Source organism: Pristiophorus japonicus, chromosome 7 (genome assembly GCF_044704955.1).
Source record: "Pristiophorus japonicus isolate sPriJap1 chromosome 7, sPriJap1.hap1, whole genome shotgun sequence".
Lineage (NCBI taxonomy): Eukaryota > Metazoa > Chordata > Chondrichthyes > Pristiophoridae > Pristiophorus > Pristiophorus japonicus.
This window is the reverse complement of record NC_091983.1, coordinates 111,998,188-112,017,951: the sequence shown is the minus strand read 5'-3', so window position 1 is coordinate 112,017,951 and position 19,764 is coordinate 111,998,188. Positions and strand designations below refer to the sequence as shown.

Here is a 19,764-nt window from a genome sequence, read left to right as displayed (position 1 = left end):
CTGATTGCCAGATAATCCTCATGGATTTTGTTCTTGAATTGCTGCAGTTTTCATGGCAATGGTGCTCCCACAATGGGAGCCTTTTCCATATGCTTCTTCTTATCAAGTATTACATTTATCATTTTGTCTTACACAAGGGTCTGGGGACCACTAATATTAATCCAGTCTCTTGTTAGCTGAAGGTAAACTATTTACTTTGCATCTCCTCCTGGGATATCAATTCACCTTTCCTGATTTCTAAGTTCTTTTGAACAAGCCACCCCTTATCATTCCCTATCTGTTCTTTTCTTCTGGAGTGTCCTATACCTGTATATATTGAATTCCCATTTTTTAGGGTGGGATATCTATCTTACTGCGATTATATAGAGCCCTGGTGAGAAAACACCTGGAGTATTGTGTACAGTTTTAGTCTCCTTACCTAAGGAAGGATATACTCGCCTTAGAGGGAATGCAACAAAGGTTCACCAGATTGATTCCTGGGATGGGGGGATTGTCCGATGAGGAGAGATTGAGTAGATTAGGTCTATATTCTCTAGAGTTTAGAAGAATGAGAAGTGATCTCATGGAAACATACAAAATTCTTACGGGGCTTGACAGGGTTGATGCAAGGAGGATGTTTCCCCTGGCTGAGGAGTGTAGAACCAGGGGTCACAGTCTCAGAATAAGGGGTTGCCGTTTGGGACTGAGATGAGGAGAAATTTTTTCACTCAGCGGGTGGTGAATCTTTGGAATTCTCTGCCCTTGTGGATGCTCAATCGTTGAGTATGTTCAAGACCGTACTCTAGCTGTGGTCTAACTAGTGTTTTCTACAGTTCAAGCATAACCTCCCTGCTCTTATATTCTATGCCTCAGCTAATAAAAGCAAGTATCCTGTATGAATTCTTACCTTATCTACCTGTTCAGCTACCTTCAGGGATCTGTGGAGATGCACTCCAAGGTCCCTCTGTTCCTCTACACTTCTCTATGTCCTACCATTTATTGTGTATTCCCTTGTCTTGTTAGCCTTCCCCAAATGCATTACCTCACACTTCGCTGGATTGAATTCCCTTTGCCACTGTTCTGCCTACCTGACTAGTCCATTGATATCTTCCTGCAGTCTACAACTTTCTTCTTCATTCTCAACCACACGGCCAATTTTTGGATAATCTGCGAACTTCTTAATCATATCCCCTACATTCATGTCAAAATCATTGCTATATACCAAAAATCAAGGGACCTAGTACTGAGCCCTGCAGAACCCCACAGGAAACAGCCTTCCAGTCACAAAAACACCCATCGACCATTACGCTTTACTTTCTGCCTCTGAGCCAATTTTGGATCCATCTTACATAAGAACATACGAACTTAAGAATTAGGAACAGGAGTAGGCCATCTAGCCCCTCGAGCCTGCTCCGCCATTCAACAAGATCATAGCTGATCTGGCCATGGACTCAGCTCCACTTACCCGCCCGCTCTCCGTAACCCTTAATTCCCTTATTGGTTAAAAATCTATCTATCTGTGATTTGAATACATTCAATGGGCTAGCCTCAACTGCTTCCTTGGGCAGAGAATTCCACAGATTTACAACCCTCTGAGAGAAGAAATTCCTTCTCAACTCGGTTTTAAATTGGCTCCCCTGTATTTTGAGGCTGTGCCCCCTAGTTCTAGTCTCCCCGACCAGTGGAAACAACCTCTCTGCCTCTATCTTGTCTATCCCTTTCATTATTTTAAATGTTTCTATAAGATCACCCCTCATCCTTCTGAACTCCAACGAGTAAAGACCCAGTCTACTCAATCTATCATCATAAGGTAACCCCCTCATCTCTGGAATCAGCCGAGCGAATCGTCTCTGTACCCCCTCCAAAGCTAGTATATCCTTGCTTTAGAAAGGTGACCAAAATTGCACGCAGTACTCCAGGTGCGGCCTCACCAATACTCTATAAAGTTGCAGCAGGACCTCCCTGCTTTTGTACTCCATCCCTCTCGCAATGAAGGCCAACATTCCATTCACCTTCCTGATTACCTGCTGCACCTGCAAACTAACTTTTTGGGATTCATGCACAAGGACCCCCAGGTCCCTCTGCACCGCAGCATGTTGTAGTTTCTCCCCATTCAAATAATATTCCCTTTTACTGTTTTTTTTTTCCCCAAGGTGGATGACCTCACATTTTCCGACATTGTATTCCATCTGCCAAACCTTAGCCCATTCGCTTAACCTATCTAAATCTCTTTGCAGCCTCTCTGTGTCCTCTACACAACTCGCTTTCCCACTAATCTTTGTGTCATCTGCAAATTTTGTTACACTACACTCTGTCCCCTCCTCCAGGTCATCTATATATATTGTAAACAGTTGTGGTCCCAGCACCGATCCCTGTGGCGCACCACTAACCAAATAATTGTTTAAGGTCTCAGCCATTTCCACATTTCCCATTATTAAATCCCCCTTCTCATCTTCCAAGGGACCAACATTTACTTTAGTCACTCTTTTCCGTTTTATATATCGGTAAAAGCTTTTACTATCTGTTTTTATGTTTTGCGCAAGTTTACTTTCGTAATCTATCTTTCCTTTCTTTATTGCTTTCTTAGTCATTCTTTGCTGTTATTTAAAATTTTCCCAATCTTCTAGTTTTCCTTGGATTCAATGGGCTTTTACTTCATGACCAGTCTGCAATGTGGGACCTTATCAAAAGCCGTGCTAAAATCCATATGCATTATATCAAATGCACTACCCACATTGACCCTCCTTGTTATATCCTCAAAAGATTCAATCAAGCTAGTCAGAACTGACCTTCCCTTAACAAATTCATGCTGACTGTCCTTGATTAATCCATGTCTTTCTAAATTAAGATTTATCCTGTCCCTCAGAATTTTTTCCAATAACTTTCCCACCACCGAAGTTAACCTGACTGGCCTGTAATTACTCGGCCTATCCCTTTCTCCTTTTTAAACAACGGTACAACGTTAGTAGTCTTCCACACCACACCTGTAACCAGAGAGGATTGGAAAATAAAGGTCAGAACCTCGGCTATTTCCTCTCTTGCTTCTTCAACAGCCTGGGATATATTTCATCCGGGCCTGGGGATTTATCCACGATCAAAATGCAAATCCCCTTAATACTTCCTCTCTCACTATGTTTATTTCATCTAATATTTCACACTCCTCCTCCCTGATTGCAATGTCTGCATCGTCCCTCTCCTTTGTGAAAACAGACACAAAGTATTCATTAAGAACCATAACCACATCTTCCTCCTTCACACACACGCTGAAAAATAATGTAAATTTCTAGTTTCATATCAGTAGTGAGAGCAGCTAAAAAAGGAAATCTCTCATTTTTAGAGCAGCCAGCTTTTTAATCTTCAAACTTGGAAAACTCAAGTAATTCTCTTTGAAGTCTTGAATTTCCAATGAGTATCCCCTTGCCTCTTCACTAACATTAGACATTCTACAGTTGTGGAAGACCAGTGAGCAGAGCTCTAGATGTGTATTTACGTAAACACATTCAAGTTAATAGCTGTCTCCATATACTGTACCACTTAGTTCTGGATAAATGGGGCTTAAAACTCTGAGGTGGCACTGTGTTGTACAAGTTGATGGATTGAATTGTAAAGCAGTTACTGTTCGAATAACTAAGTGTTGCAGATTTATTGATTGAAAGTGACTATCTCTTGTTATTTTGCAGGTGATTGAAGCATTGCAGTCAATTGATCAGATTGTCGGAATGTTGATGGATGGCCTCAAACAGAAGAACTTACACAAATGTGTTAACCTCATTTTTATAGCTGATCATGGTATAACATTTTGAATGTTGTTCGTCATCAAAGCAAAAGATACAATCAGAACAAAGACTTGCCAACAAAGTAACTAAACTCAAGCATTTTATTGGAACAAAGAAGTGCAAGTTTGGAAAGAGATTAATATATAGTAGTGATATCATAAATTCTCTACATCACACAGGCACATTTACTATTCCGAGGGGAACATTACTACTGCAAATAGTATGAGCTGTTCCAGGTTTTTTTATTTTTACAAATCACAGCACAGCAAACCAAATACAGTCAAGCCAACTTGAATGAATAACTAATCAAAGAATAAACATTTACGAGAAATAGAATCACAGATAATCAGTTGATACCCTGGCTGCATAGCTTCAGTCTGAGCATTCACTAAAGTGTTCAGCTATTCTGAGAGCTCCGAGTATACTGTTCTAGTGCTGATGGTCTTCCAAACTTGGCTTATTTGTTGCAATAAAATACAGCAACCTTTATGCTGGGTCCAGCAGAGAAACACCACCAGATGTGCATGGTGGGATTTCAGGTGTGGAGAGTAATGGGTTACACAAATTTTCTATCCCTAATGGATGACACATTTTGCAGGGCCTGCTGACTTTCTGATCTTTGCTCCTGCTGGACAAAGCTCTGTACTGGGTGTGCAAATTCCTAAATGTTATCTCATTTTTATATCTATTAATGGTTAAACCTAATATCTACAGAGAGCTGTTGTTGCATTAATGTTAATTATACACAGGCTATGCCAATATTCAGAGAAATGGTCTCAATGAAAATATTAAAATTAAAGGAGCTTTAGTATTTTAATTTCTGCACAAAATGCAAATGCTGTTCTTGGAAAATGTACTATTTCAAGTGGATAATGCATTTTCAAAACTTTAATGATTTTTCTGTGAGATTTTACATTGTGTTACTTTTTTGTTTGTTTTCCAGGAATGGACAAAACATACTGTGATCAAATTGAATATATGACCAAGTATTTTGACACAGTGGAGAATTTATATGTGTATAGTGGCCCAGCTGCTCGTATTCGAGCTAAAAATGTTCCCAAGGACTATTTGTCTTGTAAGTACCTTTAGCATAAACTACAAAAATAATCTGTTAAAAATCACAGTTTGATGTACGATACAATCAAGAATGTCAATTCCTCCAGATTGGGCCCCACTGTGATGCTCTGCACAGGAAGATTGTGTACTGACATCCGTGGTCTAGGCTCACGCATGAAGTATGGCCACTTGAATGTGGTAGCGGAGGGCCACAAGCACAGATGGAAGTGATGCATTTGCACCTTCATGAGGTGGTGGGGCGGGGAAGGAGAAGAACAAATCTGATACGTCCTTACTACACAGTATAAATGCACATGAGGTTCATGCTTGAGAGAAGATCAGTCTGTGACCTGTCCTTTATTCCTTAGCACTCAAGAGCAGGAAGTGGGTGGAGCTTCCCCTTTTATATCTGAAGGTCCAGGTTAGGAGTGTCTCCCACAAGTTCACCACCTAGTGGTCATTGTTCTCACAGTGTACAACTTAGGTCAGATTATACATGGGTTACCTTGCTGGTTGAATACATGACATCACCTCCCCCCCCCCAAAGTCTTATTGGGATCACAGGTTGAGTCTCTCTGGTGGTTTACGCTCTCTTGTAGAGCGCCTGAGTTGGGGCTCCGGTTGTTGGGCGCTGGCCTGAGTGTCTGCTGTTTGCGGTGCCTCAGGCCTGTCCAGACTGCCCACAGTGACTGGGCTCTCCTTCCTTTGGTCCCTGTGTTCGGTCACCTGTGGAGGAGTGAACTCTATATTGTGTTCTTCCTCTGCTTCTTCTATGGGGTTGCTGAACCTCCTTTTTGTTTGATCCACATGTTTGTGGCAGATTTGTCCATTGGTAAGTTTAACTACCAGAATCCTATTTCCCTCTTTGGCAATCACAGTGCCTGCGAGCCATTTGGGTCCTGCAGCATAGTTGAGGACAAAAACAGGGTCATTTACATCAATACATCACGCCCTCGCATTCCTGTCATGGTAGTCATATTGTGACTGGCCCCTGCTCTCGACAATTTCTTTCATAGTGGGGTGTATAAGGGATAACCGGGTTTTGAACATCCTTTTCATTAGCAGCTCTGCGGGTGGAACCACTGTGAGCGAGTGTGGTCGGGATCTGTAGGCCAACAGGAAGCGTGATAAGCGGCTTTGCAGGGAACCCCCTTGGATTCTGAGCATCCCCTGTTTGATTATCTGCACTGCTCGTTCTGCCTGGTGGTTTGAGGCCGGCTTGAACGGTGCCGTTCTGACATGGTTAATTCCATTGCCTGCCATGAAATCCTGGAATTCAGTGCTTGTGAAGCACGGGCCATTGTCGCTGACTAAGATGTCCAGTAGACTGTGGGTGGCGAACATTGCCCATAGACTTTCTACCGTGGCAGAGGATGTGCTTGAATTTAAAATATCACACTCGATACATTTGGAGTAGGCGTCTACTACAACCAAAAACATTTTTCCCATGAAAGGACCTGCGTAGTCCACATGGATGCGTGACCAAGGCTTGACGGGTCATGGCCAGGGGCTAAGGGGGGCTTCCCTGGGCGCATTGCCCAGCTGGGCACACGTGTTGCACCTGCGAACACAAAGTTCCAGATCTGCATCTATCCCTGGCCACCAAACGTGGGACCTGGCAATTGCCTTCATTATGACAATGCCCGGGTGCTCATTGTGGAGTTCTCTGATGAACACCTCTCTGCCCATCTGGGGCATGACTACGCGGTTTCCCCACAGTAGGCAATCGGCCTGAATCGAGAGTTCATCCCTGCGCCTGTGAAATGGTTTAAATTCCTCAGGGCATGCCCTGCACGTGGCTGCCCAGTCCCCATTCAGGACACGTTTCTTGACTAGAGACAATCGCGACCTCTGTATGCGGGCCGATGCATTTGCATTTATGGCCTTGTTGTCGGCCAAAAGGGACGTTAGGGGTTTGTGATCTGTCTTCAGCTCAAATTTCCTGCCAAACAGGTACTGGTGTATTTTCTTTACCGCATATACACATGTGAGCGCCTCCTTTTCTACCATCTCGTAGCCCCTTTCTGCCTGGGACAGACTCCTGGAGGCATAAGCTACCGGCTGTAACTGACCCTTGGCATTGATATGCTGCAACACACACCCGACACCATAGGACGACGCATCTCACGTTAACACAAGTTTATTACATGGGTCATATAGCGTTAACAGATTGTTGGAACATAACAAATTGCATGCTCCATTAAAAGCCCTTTCCTGGCTGTCCTCCCAGACCCATTCGTGACCTTTGCGTAGGAGCACGTGTAACGGCTCTAGCAGCATGCTCAATTTGGGAAGAAAGTTACCAAAATAGTCCAGGAACGAAAGCAGCTCCGTCGTGTTATGGGGTCTGTGTACTCTCTGGATCACTTCCGTCTTGGACGCAGTAGGGCTGATCCCGTCTGCTGCTACCCTCACCCCCAGGAATTCTACCTCTGGAGCTAGGAAGATGCACTTCGCCTTTTTCAGTCGCAGCCCTACCCGCTCCAGTCTGCGTAGCACCTCCTCCAGGTTGTGGAGGTGTTCTTCAGTATCGTAACCCGTGATGAGGATGTCGTCCTGAAAAACCACCGTCCCTGGAATCGACTTGAGGAGGCTTTCCATATTTCGTTGGAAGATCGCGGTGGCCGAGCAAATCCTGAACGGACATCTGTTGTACTCAAACAACCCCTTGTGTGTCGTGATGGTGGTCAGCTTCTTCGACTCACTCGTCAGCTCCTGGGTCATGTAAGCTGAGGTCAGGTCCAATTTTGAAAAAGGTTTGCCACCGGATAGCGTCGCAAAGAGGTTCTCCGCTCTCGGTAACGGGTACTGGTCTTGGAGTGACACCCGATTGATGGTGGCCTTGTAATCGCCACATATCCTGACCGACCCATCCGCCTTGAGCACCAGCACAATCGGGCTCGCCTAGTCACTGAATTCGACTGGCGAGATGATGCCTTCTATCTTTTCCCGCATCACGTACGGCACCGCTCTGGCCTTGTGGTGTACTGGCCTGGCGTCCGGGTTAATGTGAATCACTACCTTGGCCCCCATGAAAGTGCCAATGCCAGGTTGGAATAATGAGTCAAATTTGTCCAGGACCTGTGAGCATGATACTCGCTCCACAGAGGAAATTGCATTGACATCGCCCCATTTCCAGTTCATGACAGCAAGCCAACTCCTCCCCAGTAGTGTAGGACCGTCCCCCGGGACAACTCAGAGTGGCAACCTGTTCTCCGAATCTTTGTAGGTCACGACTACCGTGGCGCTGCCGAGCACCGGAATGATCTGCTTTATGTATGTCCGTAGCTGTGCGTCAATCGGCGATAATTTTGGCCTCCTGGCCTTGGACGCCCACAACTTTTCGAACTGTTTGATACCCATCAGGGACTGGCTGGCCCCCGTGTCTAGCTCCATTGATACTGGGATGCCATTGAGGAGCACTTTCATCATTATCGGTGGCGTCCTGGTGTATGAACTGTATACGTGCTCCACATGAACTAGCTGAACTTCAGCTTCCAGCGATTTCCCCCAGCATTCATTTCTGCAATTTCTGCAGGTATTTGGCTCATCTCTGCAAACTCCGGCTGAGTGTGTACCTCCACGCCTCCAACATGAGCTGCTGTTGGAAACAAAAGGTCCCTTGCCAGTCGATCGTCCCTGACTGCCCCTGTTATTGTCCTTGAATGCGCCATTAACAGGTGTTGATGGCCCCAATACTGGCTGCATTGTCTCTTGCAATGGCGTGAATCGCCGTTCAGCTTGCGATTGTCTCTGTCAAACTCCCCCTCTGGGTTCGACTACATGTTGGGGCATGCCCGATTGCCCTTGTCTGCCTGGAGAACTGTGTGCTGCTTTAACAATGTTGAATCTCTTCCCAACCATTCCTTAACACAGTACCTCTCATCTGTTCTGCTAGTGGCCATGCTCGCGTGGTTTAAATCCCAGTTTCTCGTCGCCATTGATACGTCCTTACTATACAGTATAAATGCACACGAGGCCCAAGCTTGAGAGAAGGTCAGTCTGTGACCTGTCTTTTATTCCTTAGCACTCAAGAGCAGGAAGTGCGTGGAGCTTCCCCTTTTATATTTGAAGATCCAGGTTAGGATTATCTCCCACAAGTTCACCACCTAGTGGTCATTGTTCTCACAGTGTACAACTTAGGTCAGATTATACATGAGTTACATTGCTGGTTGAATACATGACAAAAGGAATATACATTAGCTCTGATTTCATTACAAGCTTTTTGTGAAATTACAACAAAGATTTGTTTCTTTTTCAGTTGATTCAGAAGGAGTTGTTAAAAACCTTTCCGTAAGTATTAGAAAATAATTTCTATTTCCGGTAAAGGTTTGGTTCGTTCCAGCTTTATTGTGTTTTAATGCTACAAGTGAACTACAGTAGTCCTTCATTGTAATGTTCTTTGATATTCCAGGAATAGGGAGTTTTTTTGCTGGGATAGAGCATGTTGACAGCATCTGATATGGGTTTTATAAAATAAAGAAAAGGTTTTGAGAAGATAAATAGTGAAACAATGGCTTCAATATTAACCCCCTCAGAACGGGCAGCAAAGAGTAGCGGGTGGGAGAGTTTAAACATTTTTAATGGGGAAAAGATTCCCAACCCAATGCGTGAGCGGTCATTGCTGGGAACTCTCCCCTGTGGTGGAAAGCGTGCCCTGCCAGTGTCCCTGCCTTGAGAGACAGGGCTCTTCATTAACATATTGGGAGTTGCAGTGCAGTTGGGAGCTTGATTAAATTTAAGCATTTTTTCCAGACGGGTTTCCCAGGACTCGGGAAACTAAGCAGTGAAATGGAGGCGGGAGCTGCTGGCTCTCGAAAGTTAGTGCTTTTTATAACACTCTATGTGGGCCAGGAGGAGTGGGAGTGCTCTGCCTGGCCCTTCAAGAAAGCCTTTGGCCACCCCCACCAACTGTGATCAGTGATCTTCCCCCCAGTCACCCACAAACCCCAATCTGTAGTTCCTCCCCACCGGATTACCGTTCTCTTCCTCCCACCACCAAGCTTCGATCTGTAGCTCCCACCTTCCCTATAACCGCTCTCGTCCTCCCTCCCCCACCATGCCCTGGGGCTAGTGTTTCCTCGTTTTTGCCATGCTTAACGCCCACTTAACGTCGATTTTATCGCTGAAATGACGCATAACACCTATATATCGCCCATTTAGCCACAAAATAGAAACTGACGGGCATTTTTCGGAAACTTATTGCTGAGCGTTACTTTCCCCATGTGTGTAACGCCGGGAAAAAATAATACCACCCGCCCACTTTTTTGGGGCGGAATCATCAGAATGGGCAAAATCAACGCCCATAATATCGCCCAGCGTTAGTTTCTGCACGGAATTAACGCCGAGATTCAATAATACCGCCCGTCCATTTTTTTTGTCATTGAGACCACCTCGCACACATATCGCCCACAATATCGCGCGCCCAAAAAAACGCCCAGAAAAAGTGGAACTGTTCTGAACTAAAGCCAGCGGTGTGGCTGTCATTTTTAAAATCGCAGTTCGCTTCATTAAAAAGGCTGCTTCAACTTCGGGGAGGTTTGCATTGACTCTGGAGTTCTTCTCAGGTGAAGTGACCATCTCAACTGACATATTTTCAGTCTCTGGACTATTGGGGGTTTACTCTAGATGTATTTTAGTGAGGAAATTATTGCTTCTGATCAATCGCTATTACACTTTCATTGCAATGGGGCCAGCCATTTCTCAGCCTGCATCAATTAATATGCAGATGCTGCAGAGAGCAGATGGCTCAATGTGTGATGCACATCATTATGTCCCCAATTTAAGACGTGCAAGAATGAGGAGGAGGGCCAGACCATACACACTCCGCACATACAGGAAGAAGAGGTCTTACCTCGACGTGTCTGATCACACCTGCCTTTGGAGGATGCGCTTCCACAAGGTGGTGATCAATGAAATATGTGAGCTCATCAGGCCACATATGCAACCTGCCATCAGGACATCAGTGTCGGTCGAGGTCAAGGTCACCGCGGTACTGTCTTTCTACGCGTCCGATTTCTTTCGGGCCTCCACGGTCGAGATTTGCCCTCTGTCTCACCATGCCACCCATCGCTGCATTAGACAGGTCACAGAGACCCTGTACACAAGAAGGATGGACTTTATCAGCTTCCCCATGACCACGGAGGCTCAGACTGACAGGGCTGGAGCATTCTCCCGCATTGCTAAGTTCCCCAGGGCGCAGGGAACAATACAGTGCGCCATGCAGCCACCTTCTCAGGACCCGGAGCATTTTCGTAACAGAAAAGGATTTCACTCCCTAAAGGTCCAACTAGTTGGCAACCACAACCAGATCATCATGGCAGTGAATGCCAAATGTCTGGGCACCTTTGATGAGGCTCACATCCTGCATGAGAGTGCTGTCTCGGACATCTTTAAGAGTCAGCCACAAGGACAATACTGGATGCTTGGTGATAACCGATATGGCTTAGCCACCTGGCTGATGATCCACCTGTGTGACACCCACACCGAGGCTGAAAAGCAATACAACCGTAGCCACAGAGACACACACAATGTGGTCCAGAAAACAATAACTGTGCTTAAGCAGTGCTTTAGATGTCTGGACAACCCAGGAAGGGAGCTACAATACAACCCTGAGCAAGTAAGTAAATTTGTGGTCATGCTGCACAACCTGGCTATCAGGAGGGGCCAAGAATGTGCAGAAGGGACTGATGCTCCATCACAGGACAGAGAGAGGATGAGGACGACAAGGGGCTGTACGCTGACCTAGGGCCAGACAATCAGGCTGGCTATGCAACCATGCCCACGACCCCCTCCAGGCCACAAGAAAGGGCCCGTGGTGGCTACATAGCTGCAAGACTCTTTCGTGAGGAGCGGATATCTGAACGATTTGCCTGAAAGAACATTGATGTGAGTGACAACACTGGCACACTGCTGTGTGTGTGCAGCTCAGACATCAATGGTGCCCATCACCCTGGTGCCAGTTAAAGTTTACGTTGATTCACGTTAAGTTGTATTTAACCCTTTCTGTTGTGTATCTGTAAAGCATGCACTCCCATGTTCTGCCACCAGGGAGCTTATCCCCTGAAGTCCCAAGGGATCCCAGCATCCCTTGGGAGCACTATATATAAACTGGCCCCTAAGGCCTGTTACTCACTCTGGAGTGTCTTAATAAAGACTGAGGTCACTGTTACTTTAACCTCCCTGTGTGCAGTCTCATTTGTGTTAGGAACACAACAACTGGCGAAGAGTACACGAATCCAACGTAAAGATGCAGCAAACTGTGGGCATCCTGGAGAAGTTCTCGGAGGGTGAAGATTGGGAAGCCTATGTCGAACGGTTAGACCAGTACTTTGTAGCCAACAAGCTGGACGGAGAAGGAAGCGTTGCAAAAAGGAGAGCGGTCCTTCTCCCGGTCTGCGGGGCACCGACCTACAGCCTCATGAAGAATCTTCTGGTTCCAATGAAACCCACAGATAAGTCGTATGAGGAGCTGTGTACATTGGTTCGGGAGCAGCTTAACCCGAGAAAGAGCGTGCTGATGGCGAGGTATCGGTTCTATACGTACCAGTGATCTGAAGGTCAGGAAGTGGCGAGTTATGTCGCCGAGCTAAGGCGACTTGCAGGACAATGTGAGTTTGATGGCAAATGCTCAGAGACTTTTTTGTACTGAGCATTGGCCGCGAGACCATCCTACGAAAACTTTGGACTGTAGAGACACCGACCCTCAGTAAGGCCATTGTGATAGCACAGGTGTTTATGTCCACCAGTGATAATACCAAACAAACCTCTCAGCACACAAGTGCTAGCAATGTTCATAAATTAACTGGAACTGTGTTTGCGAGCAGAAATGTACAGGGCAGAAACCACGAGTCTGCAACTGCCAGCAGGCCTCAGGTGACCCAAATGACTTAGAGTCCGCAACAAAGGATGAATGCAAGGCTTCCATTTAGCCTATTCATGCCGCTTCAAAGGGTATGTTTGCAAGAGCTATGGAACAATGGGGCACCTCCAACAAGCTTGCAGACGAGCTGCAAGCTCTGCAAAACCTACAAACCACCATGTGGCAGAGGAAGATCGGTCCATGGTGGACCAGAGCAATTTCGAGCCTCAGAGAGAGGAGGCAGATGCTGAAGTACACGGGTGCACACATTTTTGACGAATTATCCACCTATAATGCGAAACGTAAAATTGAATGGCTTACCCGTAGCCATGGAACTGGACACTGGCGCTAGCCAATCCATCATGAGTAAAAAGATGTTTGAGAGACTGTGGTGCAACAAGGCACTCAGACCAGCCCTGAGCCCCATCCACACGAAACTGAGAACATGCACCAAAGAGCTTATCACTGTCCCGGGCAGCGCCATGGTCAAGGTTACCTATGAGGGCATGGTGCACGAACTGCCACTCTGGATTGTCCCGGGCGATGGCCCCACACTGCTTGGAAGGAGCTGGCTGGGCAAAATCCGCTGGAACTGGGATGACATCCGAGCGCTATCACATGTCGATGAGGCCTCATGTACCCAGGTTCTTAACACATTTCCTTCCCTTTTTGAGCCAGGCATTGGAAACTTTTCCAGGGCGAAGGTGTGGATCCACTTGGTCCCAGAGGCACGACCCATTCACCACAACCCGCGAGCGGTACCTCACATGATGAGGGAGAAAGTTGAAATCGAACTGGACAGGCTGCAACGCGAGGGCATCATCTCCCCAGTGGAATTCAGTGAGTGGGCCAACCCAATTGTTCCAGTACTCAAAAGTGATGGCACGGTCAGGATTTGCGGCAATTATAAAGTAACTATTAATCGTTTCTCGCTATAGGACCAATACCCGCTAACTAAGGCAGATGACCTAGTTGCAACGCAGGCAGGAGACAAGACGTTCACCAAGCTCGACCTGACTTCGGCCTACATGACGCAGGAGCTGGAGGAGCCTTCAAAGGGCCTCACCTGCATCAACATGCACAAGGGACTGTTCATCTACAACAGATGCCCGTTTGGAATTTGGTCGGCTGCAGCTATCTTCCAGAGAAACATGGAGAGCCGACTCAAGTCGGTACCACACATGGTGGTTTTTTAGGGCGATATATTGGTTACGGGTCGGGACATCATCGAGCACCTACAAAACCTGGAGGAGGTCCTCCAGCGACTGGATCGTGTCGGGCTGCAGCTGAAGAGGTCGAAATGCGTCTTCATGGCAACAGAAGTGGAGTTTTTGGGGAGAAAGATCGCGGCATCAGCATTTGGCCCATAGATACCAAGACAGAGGCTATCAGGAACGCGCCCAGGCCACAGAACGTCACGGAGCTGCGGTCGTTCCTGGGATTCCTCAACTTCCTACCGGGGTTAAGCACCCTCTTAGAGCGTGTTATTGCATAAAGGTGAGAACTGGGTATGGGGAAAAAACCAAGCAATTGCATTTGAGAAAGCCAGAAACATTTTATGCTCCAACAAGCCGCTTGTGTTTTATAACGCATATAAAAGACTTGTGCTAGCATGTGATGCGCTGTCGAACGGAGTCGGGTGTGTATTACAACAAGCTAACGTTGCGGGGGAGGTTGCAACCTGTCGCCTATGCTTCCAGGAGCTTGTCTAAGGCCGAGAGGGCCTACAGCATGATTGAGAAAGAGGCATTAGCGTGTGTGTTCGGGGTCAAGAAACATAGAAACATAGAAAATAGGTGCAGGAGTAGGCCATTCAGCCCTTCTAGCCTGCACCGCCATTCAATGAGTTCATGGCTGAACATGAAACTTCAGTACCCCCTTCCTGCTTTCTCGCCATAACCCTTGATCCCCCGAGTAGTAAGGACTTCATCTAACTCCCTTTTGAATATATTTAATGAATTGGCCTCAACTACTTTCTGTGGTAGAGAATTCCACAGGTTCACCACTCTCTGGGTGAAGAAGTTTCTCCTCATCTCGGTCCTAAATGGCTTACCCCTTATCCTCAGACTGTGACCCCTGGTTCTGGACTTCCCCAACATTGGGAACATTCTTCCTGCATCTAACCTGTCTAAACCCGTCAGAATTTTAAACGTTTCCATGAGGTCCCCTCTCATTCTTCTGAACTCCAGTGAATACAAGCCCAGTTGATCCAGTCTTTCTTGATAGGTCAGTCCCACCATCCCGGGAATCAGTCTGGTGAATCTTCGCTGCACTCCCTCAATAGCAAGAATGTCCTTCCTCAAGTTAGGAGACCAAAACTGTACACAATACTCCAGGTGTGGCCTCACCAAGGCCCTGTACAACTGTAGCAACACCTCCCTGCCCCTGTACTCAAATCCCCTCGCTATGAAGGCCAACATGCCATTTGTTTTCTTAACCGCCTGCTGTACCTGCATGCCAACCTTCAATGACTGATGTACCATGACACCCAGGTCTCGTTGCACCTCCCCTTTTCCTAATCTGTCACCATTCAGATAATAATCTGTCTCTCTGTTTTTACCACCAAAGTGGATAACCTCACATTTATCCACATTATACTTCATCTGCCATGCATTTGCCCACTCACCTAACCTATCCAAGTCACTCTGCAGCCTAATAGCATCCTCCTCGCAGCTCACACTGCCACCCAACTTAGTGTCATCCGCAAATTTGGAGATACTACATTTAATCCCCTCGTCTAAATCATTAATGTACAATGTAAACAGCTGGGGCCCCAGCACAGAACCTTGCGGCACCCCACTAGTCACTGCCTGCCATTCTGAAAAGTACCCGTTTACTCCTACTCTTTGCTTCCTGTCTGACAACCAGTTCTCAATCCACGTCAGCACACTACCCCCAATCGCATGTGCTTTAACTTTGCACATTAATCTCTTGTGTGGGACCTTGTCGAAAGCCTTCTGAAAGTCCAAATATACCACATCAACTGGTTCTCCTTTGTCCATTTTACTGGAAACATCCTCAAAAAATCCAGAAGATTTGTCAAGCATGATTTCCCTTTCACAAATCCATGCTGACTTGAAAATGCATCAGTACCTGTTTGGCCTCAAATTTGAGCTGGAAACCGATCACAAGCCCCTCATATCCCTGTTCACTGAAAACAAGGGGATAAATACTAATGCCTCAGCCTGCATACAAAGGTGGGCACTCACGCTATCAGCGTATAACTATACCATCCGCCACAGGCCAGGCACCGAGAACTGTGCGGATGCTCTCAGTCGGCTACCATTGCTCACCACGGGGGTGGAAATAGCGCAGCCTGCAAACTTGTTGATGATGGCGCAGCCCGCAGACTTGTTGATGGTTATGGAAGCGTTTGTAAATGATAAATCACCTGTAACGGCCCGCCAGATTAGGACTTGGACCAGCCAAGATCCTCTGCTGTCCCTAGTAAAAAACTGTGAACTGCATGGGAGCTGGGCCAGCATCCCCATTGAAATGCAAGAGCTAATCAAGCCGTTCCAGCGGCGAAAGGACGAGCTGTCCATTCAGGCAGACTGCCTGTTGTGGGGTAACGGCATAGTGCTACCCAAAAACGGCAGGGAGACATTCATCTTGGATCTTCACAGCACACACCCGGGTATAGTAATGATGAAAGCGATAACCAGATTCCATGTGTGGTGGCCCGGTATCGACTCTCACATAGAATCCTGTGTACGGCAATGCAGCGTATGTGCTCAGTTGAGCAACGCGCCCAGAGAGGCACCTCTAAGTTTGTGGTCATGGCCCTCCAGACCATGGTCGAGGATCCATGTCGACTATGCGGGCCCATTTCTCAGTAAAATGATCCTGGTGGTGGTGGATGCGTTTTCAAAATGGATTGAATGTGAAATAATGTCGGGAAGCACCGCCACCGCCACCATTGAAAGCCTGAGGGCCATGTTTGCCACCCACGGCCTGCCTGACATACTGGTCAGTGACAATGGGCCATTTTTCACCAGTGACAAATTTAAAGAATTCATGACCCGCAATGGGATCAAATATGTCACTTCAGCCCTGTTTAAACCAGCCTCCAATGGGCAGGCAGAGCGGACAGTACAAACAATCAAATAGAGCCTTAAATGAGTCACAGAAGGCTCACTCCAAACCCGCCTGTCCCGAGTACTGCTCAGCTACCGCACGAGACCCCACTTGCTCACAGGGGTGCCCCCGGCTGAGCTACTCATGAAAAGGACACTTAAAACCAGACTCTCGCTGGTTCACCCCAACCTGCATGATCAGGGAGAGAGCAGGCGGCAGCAACAAAACGTAAACGATGGTCGCACCACTGTGTCACGGGAAATTGATCTGAATGACCCTGTCTATGTGCTAAACTGTGGACATGGTCCCAAGTGGATCGCGGGCACGGTGATAGCTAAAGAAGGCGTTTGTAGTCAAATTAGACAATGGACAAATTTGCTGAAACCACGTGGACCAAACGAGGCTGCGGTTCACAGACTGCTCTGAACAACCCACAGTAGACACCACCTTTTTCGAGCCCACAACACACACCCAAAGGATCAACGACACCACGCCGGACCAGGAAATCGAACCCATCACGCCCAACAGCCCAGCAAGTCCAGGCTCACCCAGCAGCCCTGCAGGGCCAACAACACGCCAGCCCAGCAAGGGCACAGCCAACACACCAGAACAGATATTTGTACCGAGGCAGTCCACCAGGCAAAGAAAGGCTCCCGACTGCCTCACCTTGTAAATAGTTTTCACTTTGACTTTGGCGGGGAGTGATGTGGTGTATCTGTAAAGCATGCACTCCCATGTTCCGCCACCAGGGAGCTCATCCCCTGAAGTCCCAAGGGATCCCAGCATCCCTTGGGAGCACTGTATCTAAGCTGGCCCCTAAGGCCTGTTCCTCACTCTGGAGTGTCTTAATAAAGACTGAGGTCACTGTTACTTTAACCTCCCTGTGTCCAGTCTCATCTGTGTTAGGAACACAACACTTTCACGTTAAGAAATCACCAGCATGTAATGGTCCAGCTATCTGAGACAATGCGCAACAAGGTTATGTTCAATAAAAATTTTTTTATACTAACATTGGTCTGAAATCATAAGTATCACAGGCAATAAAACCCAACCCCTGCCCACACCCCACTTTTTCCACCATTGACATCAATCAAATGTTCAACATGTCCAGCAACACAGAATACAAAGGCAAAGCAAGAGGGTGGTCCCCTCCCCCCATACATTACAACTAATTGAATACACCCAGATGGAGATATAACACAGCCATCACCTGCGGACATGCACCTCACTTTCCTTACCCCTCCCCTTCTTTTCCCCACCTCTACCCCTTCCCCTCCTCGCTCCATGGCGCCTGGCCAAGGAGCTCCTCAGGTGGTTCCTCATTGGGAGGATGAAGGCAGATGTGGTGGTTGCACGGGTACGGGAGTGGAAGGTACCGAGGGGGCAACATTCTCTGTTACAGAAGCAGGATCTTGGTCCCTGCTCTCATCTGTCATTCGCAGTGGTGGTGTGGAACCTAGGAGTGGAGTGCTGCACTCTGGGACCACTGGGAGGTCTGTGCCAGCAGTGCTCCTTGCTATCGCATCCAGGGCCTCCGCCATCCATGGATTATACTCAGTCATGGTGGCCAGCAGTCGGAATGTGCCCCCCAATGCTTCGATGAGCTGGTCACCAATGTCTACAGTCTTCCTGGACAACTGTATCATCTCTCCGCTCTTGTGACGCTCGTGGACCAGACCTACCGTGTCCACGAGGCCTCCGTGGGGTCGGCGCTGTCCTGAAAACCAATGCGGTGCCCTGTGGCGAGGTGCTTGGGGCCGGTACCTCCAGAGTGGAGGTGGGAATGACCGGAGGACCACTCGATGGCTTTGGGATGGTATGGCTTCTGGAGCGTGGTGATGCAGGTTCCTCGAAGTCTGCGCTCTCATCCGTGGAGAACAGACCCAGCGGATTGACAGGCGAGAATCGGAGCTCCTCGTCCGGAGAGTCGGGCCTCACGCCCCCACCTTCTGGGCTCTGTGGTCTTGCCTGGGGCCGCGGTGATGGTTGAGCTGCAAAACCCAATGAGGTTATTCGAGGAGAAGGGGGTGCTCGGGTCACAAGGTGAGTCCAGCGCTACACACAGCATATGCACGACAAAAGCACCACCACTCATAAAATCATCACAGACATCACATTTCATGACCATCAACATATTTGCATTGCAATGATTTTCATTAGGTCACCATTATTTCTAGGACAATTTTAGAAATCATCTATCATATATGATTGTTCAGTTATGAGTGGGTGTGGCATCTATTGACTTTACATCACGCAGTGGTGTAATCTTTACTCACATCACTTCACGTCAGGGTCTGCAGATGCCTCTGTGGCTGTCCGGGGGGTGCTTCCCCACGAGTGCGAGCACGCGCTCCTCCATTTCAGTGATGTCACTGATGACTGGTGGACCCCACCCATTCACCTCTGCACGGACCTCATCGTTGATAGCTTCTTCTGTAAAAGGTAACAGGACGACATGGCATGAGATCATTGCATGATATCATTGCTCAGTACTGTCACAGAGACTGATACAACACATAACTGACAGATATAATCATGATTATTATGATAATTATCATTCTTTACCTAAAGACGTACCGCAGGCTTTGAGTAAAACATTCCCAGTAAAAGTGAAAGACCTCACATCTGATGATAGTCACTCATGACTGTTACAAATCAAATTATATAAATACATAAGTACATGTAAATAAATGTAATACTTGCTCTTGTGGATCCCACAAGATCGTTCCTGATATGCTCATAATAAAGGATGAAACTGTGAGCAATGAGTAAGTGTGACCTTAGCTCCTTTAATAAGAATCCAGAGTGCAGGTACCTCGTGAGTGATCTGCTTATATACAGTGGTCCCAAGGAATGCTGGTGGTGGTGTGATACAGGTTATCAAGGGTTAAATACAAAACATCACTCCCTCGTAAAGTTAATAGTACACTTTTTTACAGGGTGAGACGATCTGGGGCTTTTTGCTCCCTTGTTGATCGTCTCGGTACAAATGCGGGTGTGGGTGAGTTGGTTAGT

At 47.2% G+C, this 19,764-nt stretch overlaps 1 protein-coding gene across 1 annotated transcript in view; it reads left to right on the top strand.

Annotated features, from left to right (window-relative positions):
• The window catches only part of LOC139266612 (ectonucleotide pyrophosphatase/phosphodiesterase family member 3-like), a 179,129-nt gene that overhangs the window by 54,368 nt on the left and 104,997 nt on the right, over positions 1-19,764 (top strand). Inside the window, exons 12-14 of the mRNA XM_070884205.1 lie at positions 3,660-3,768; positions 4,699-4,830; positions 9,073-9,104. Coding sequence (XP_070740306.1) covers positions 3,660-3,768; positions 4,699-4,830; positions 9,073-9,104 — 273 coding nt within the window. The remainder of the gene's footprint in view (positions 1-3,659; positions 3,769-4,698; positions 4,831-9,072; positions 9,105-19,764) is intronic.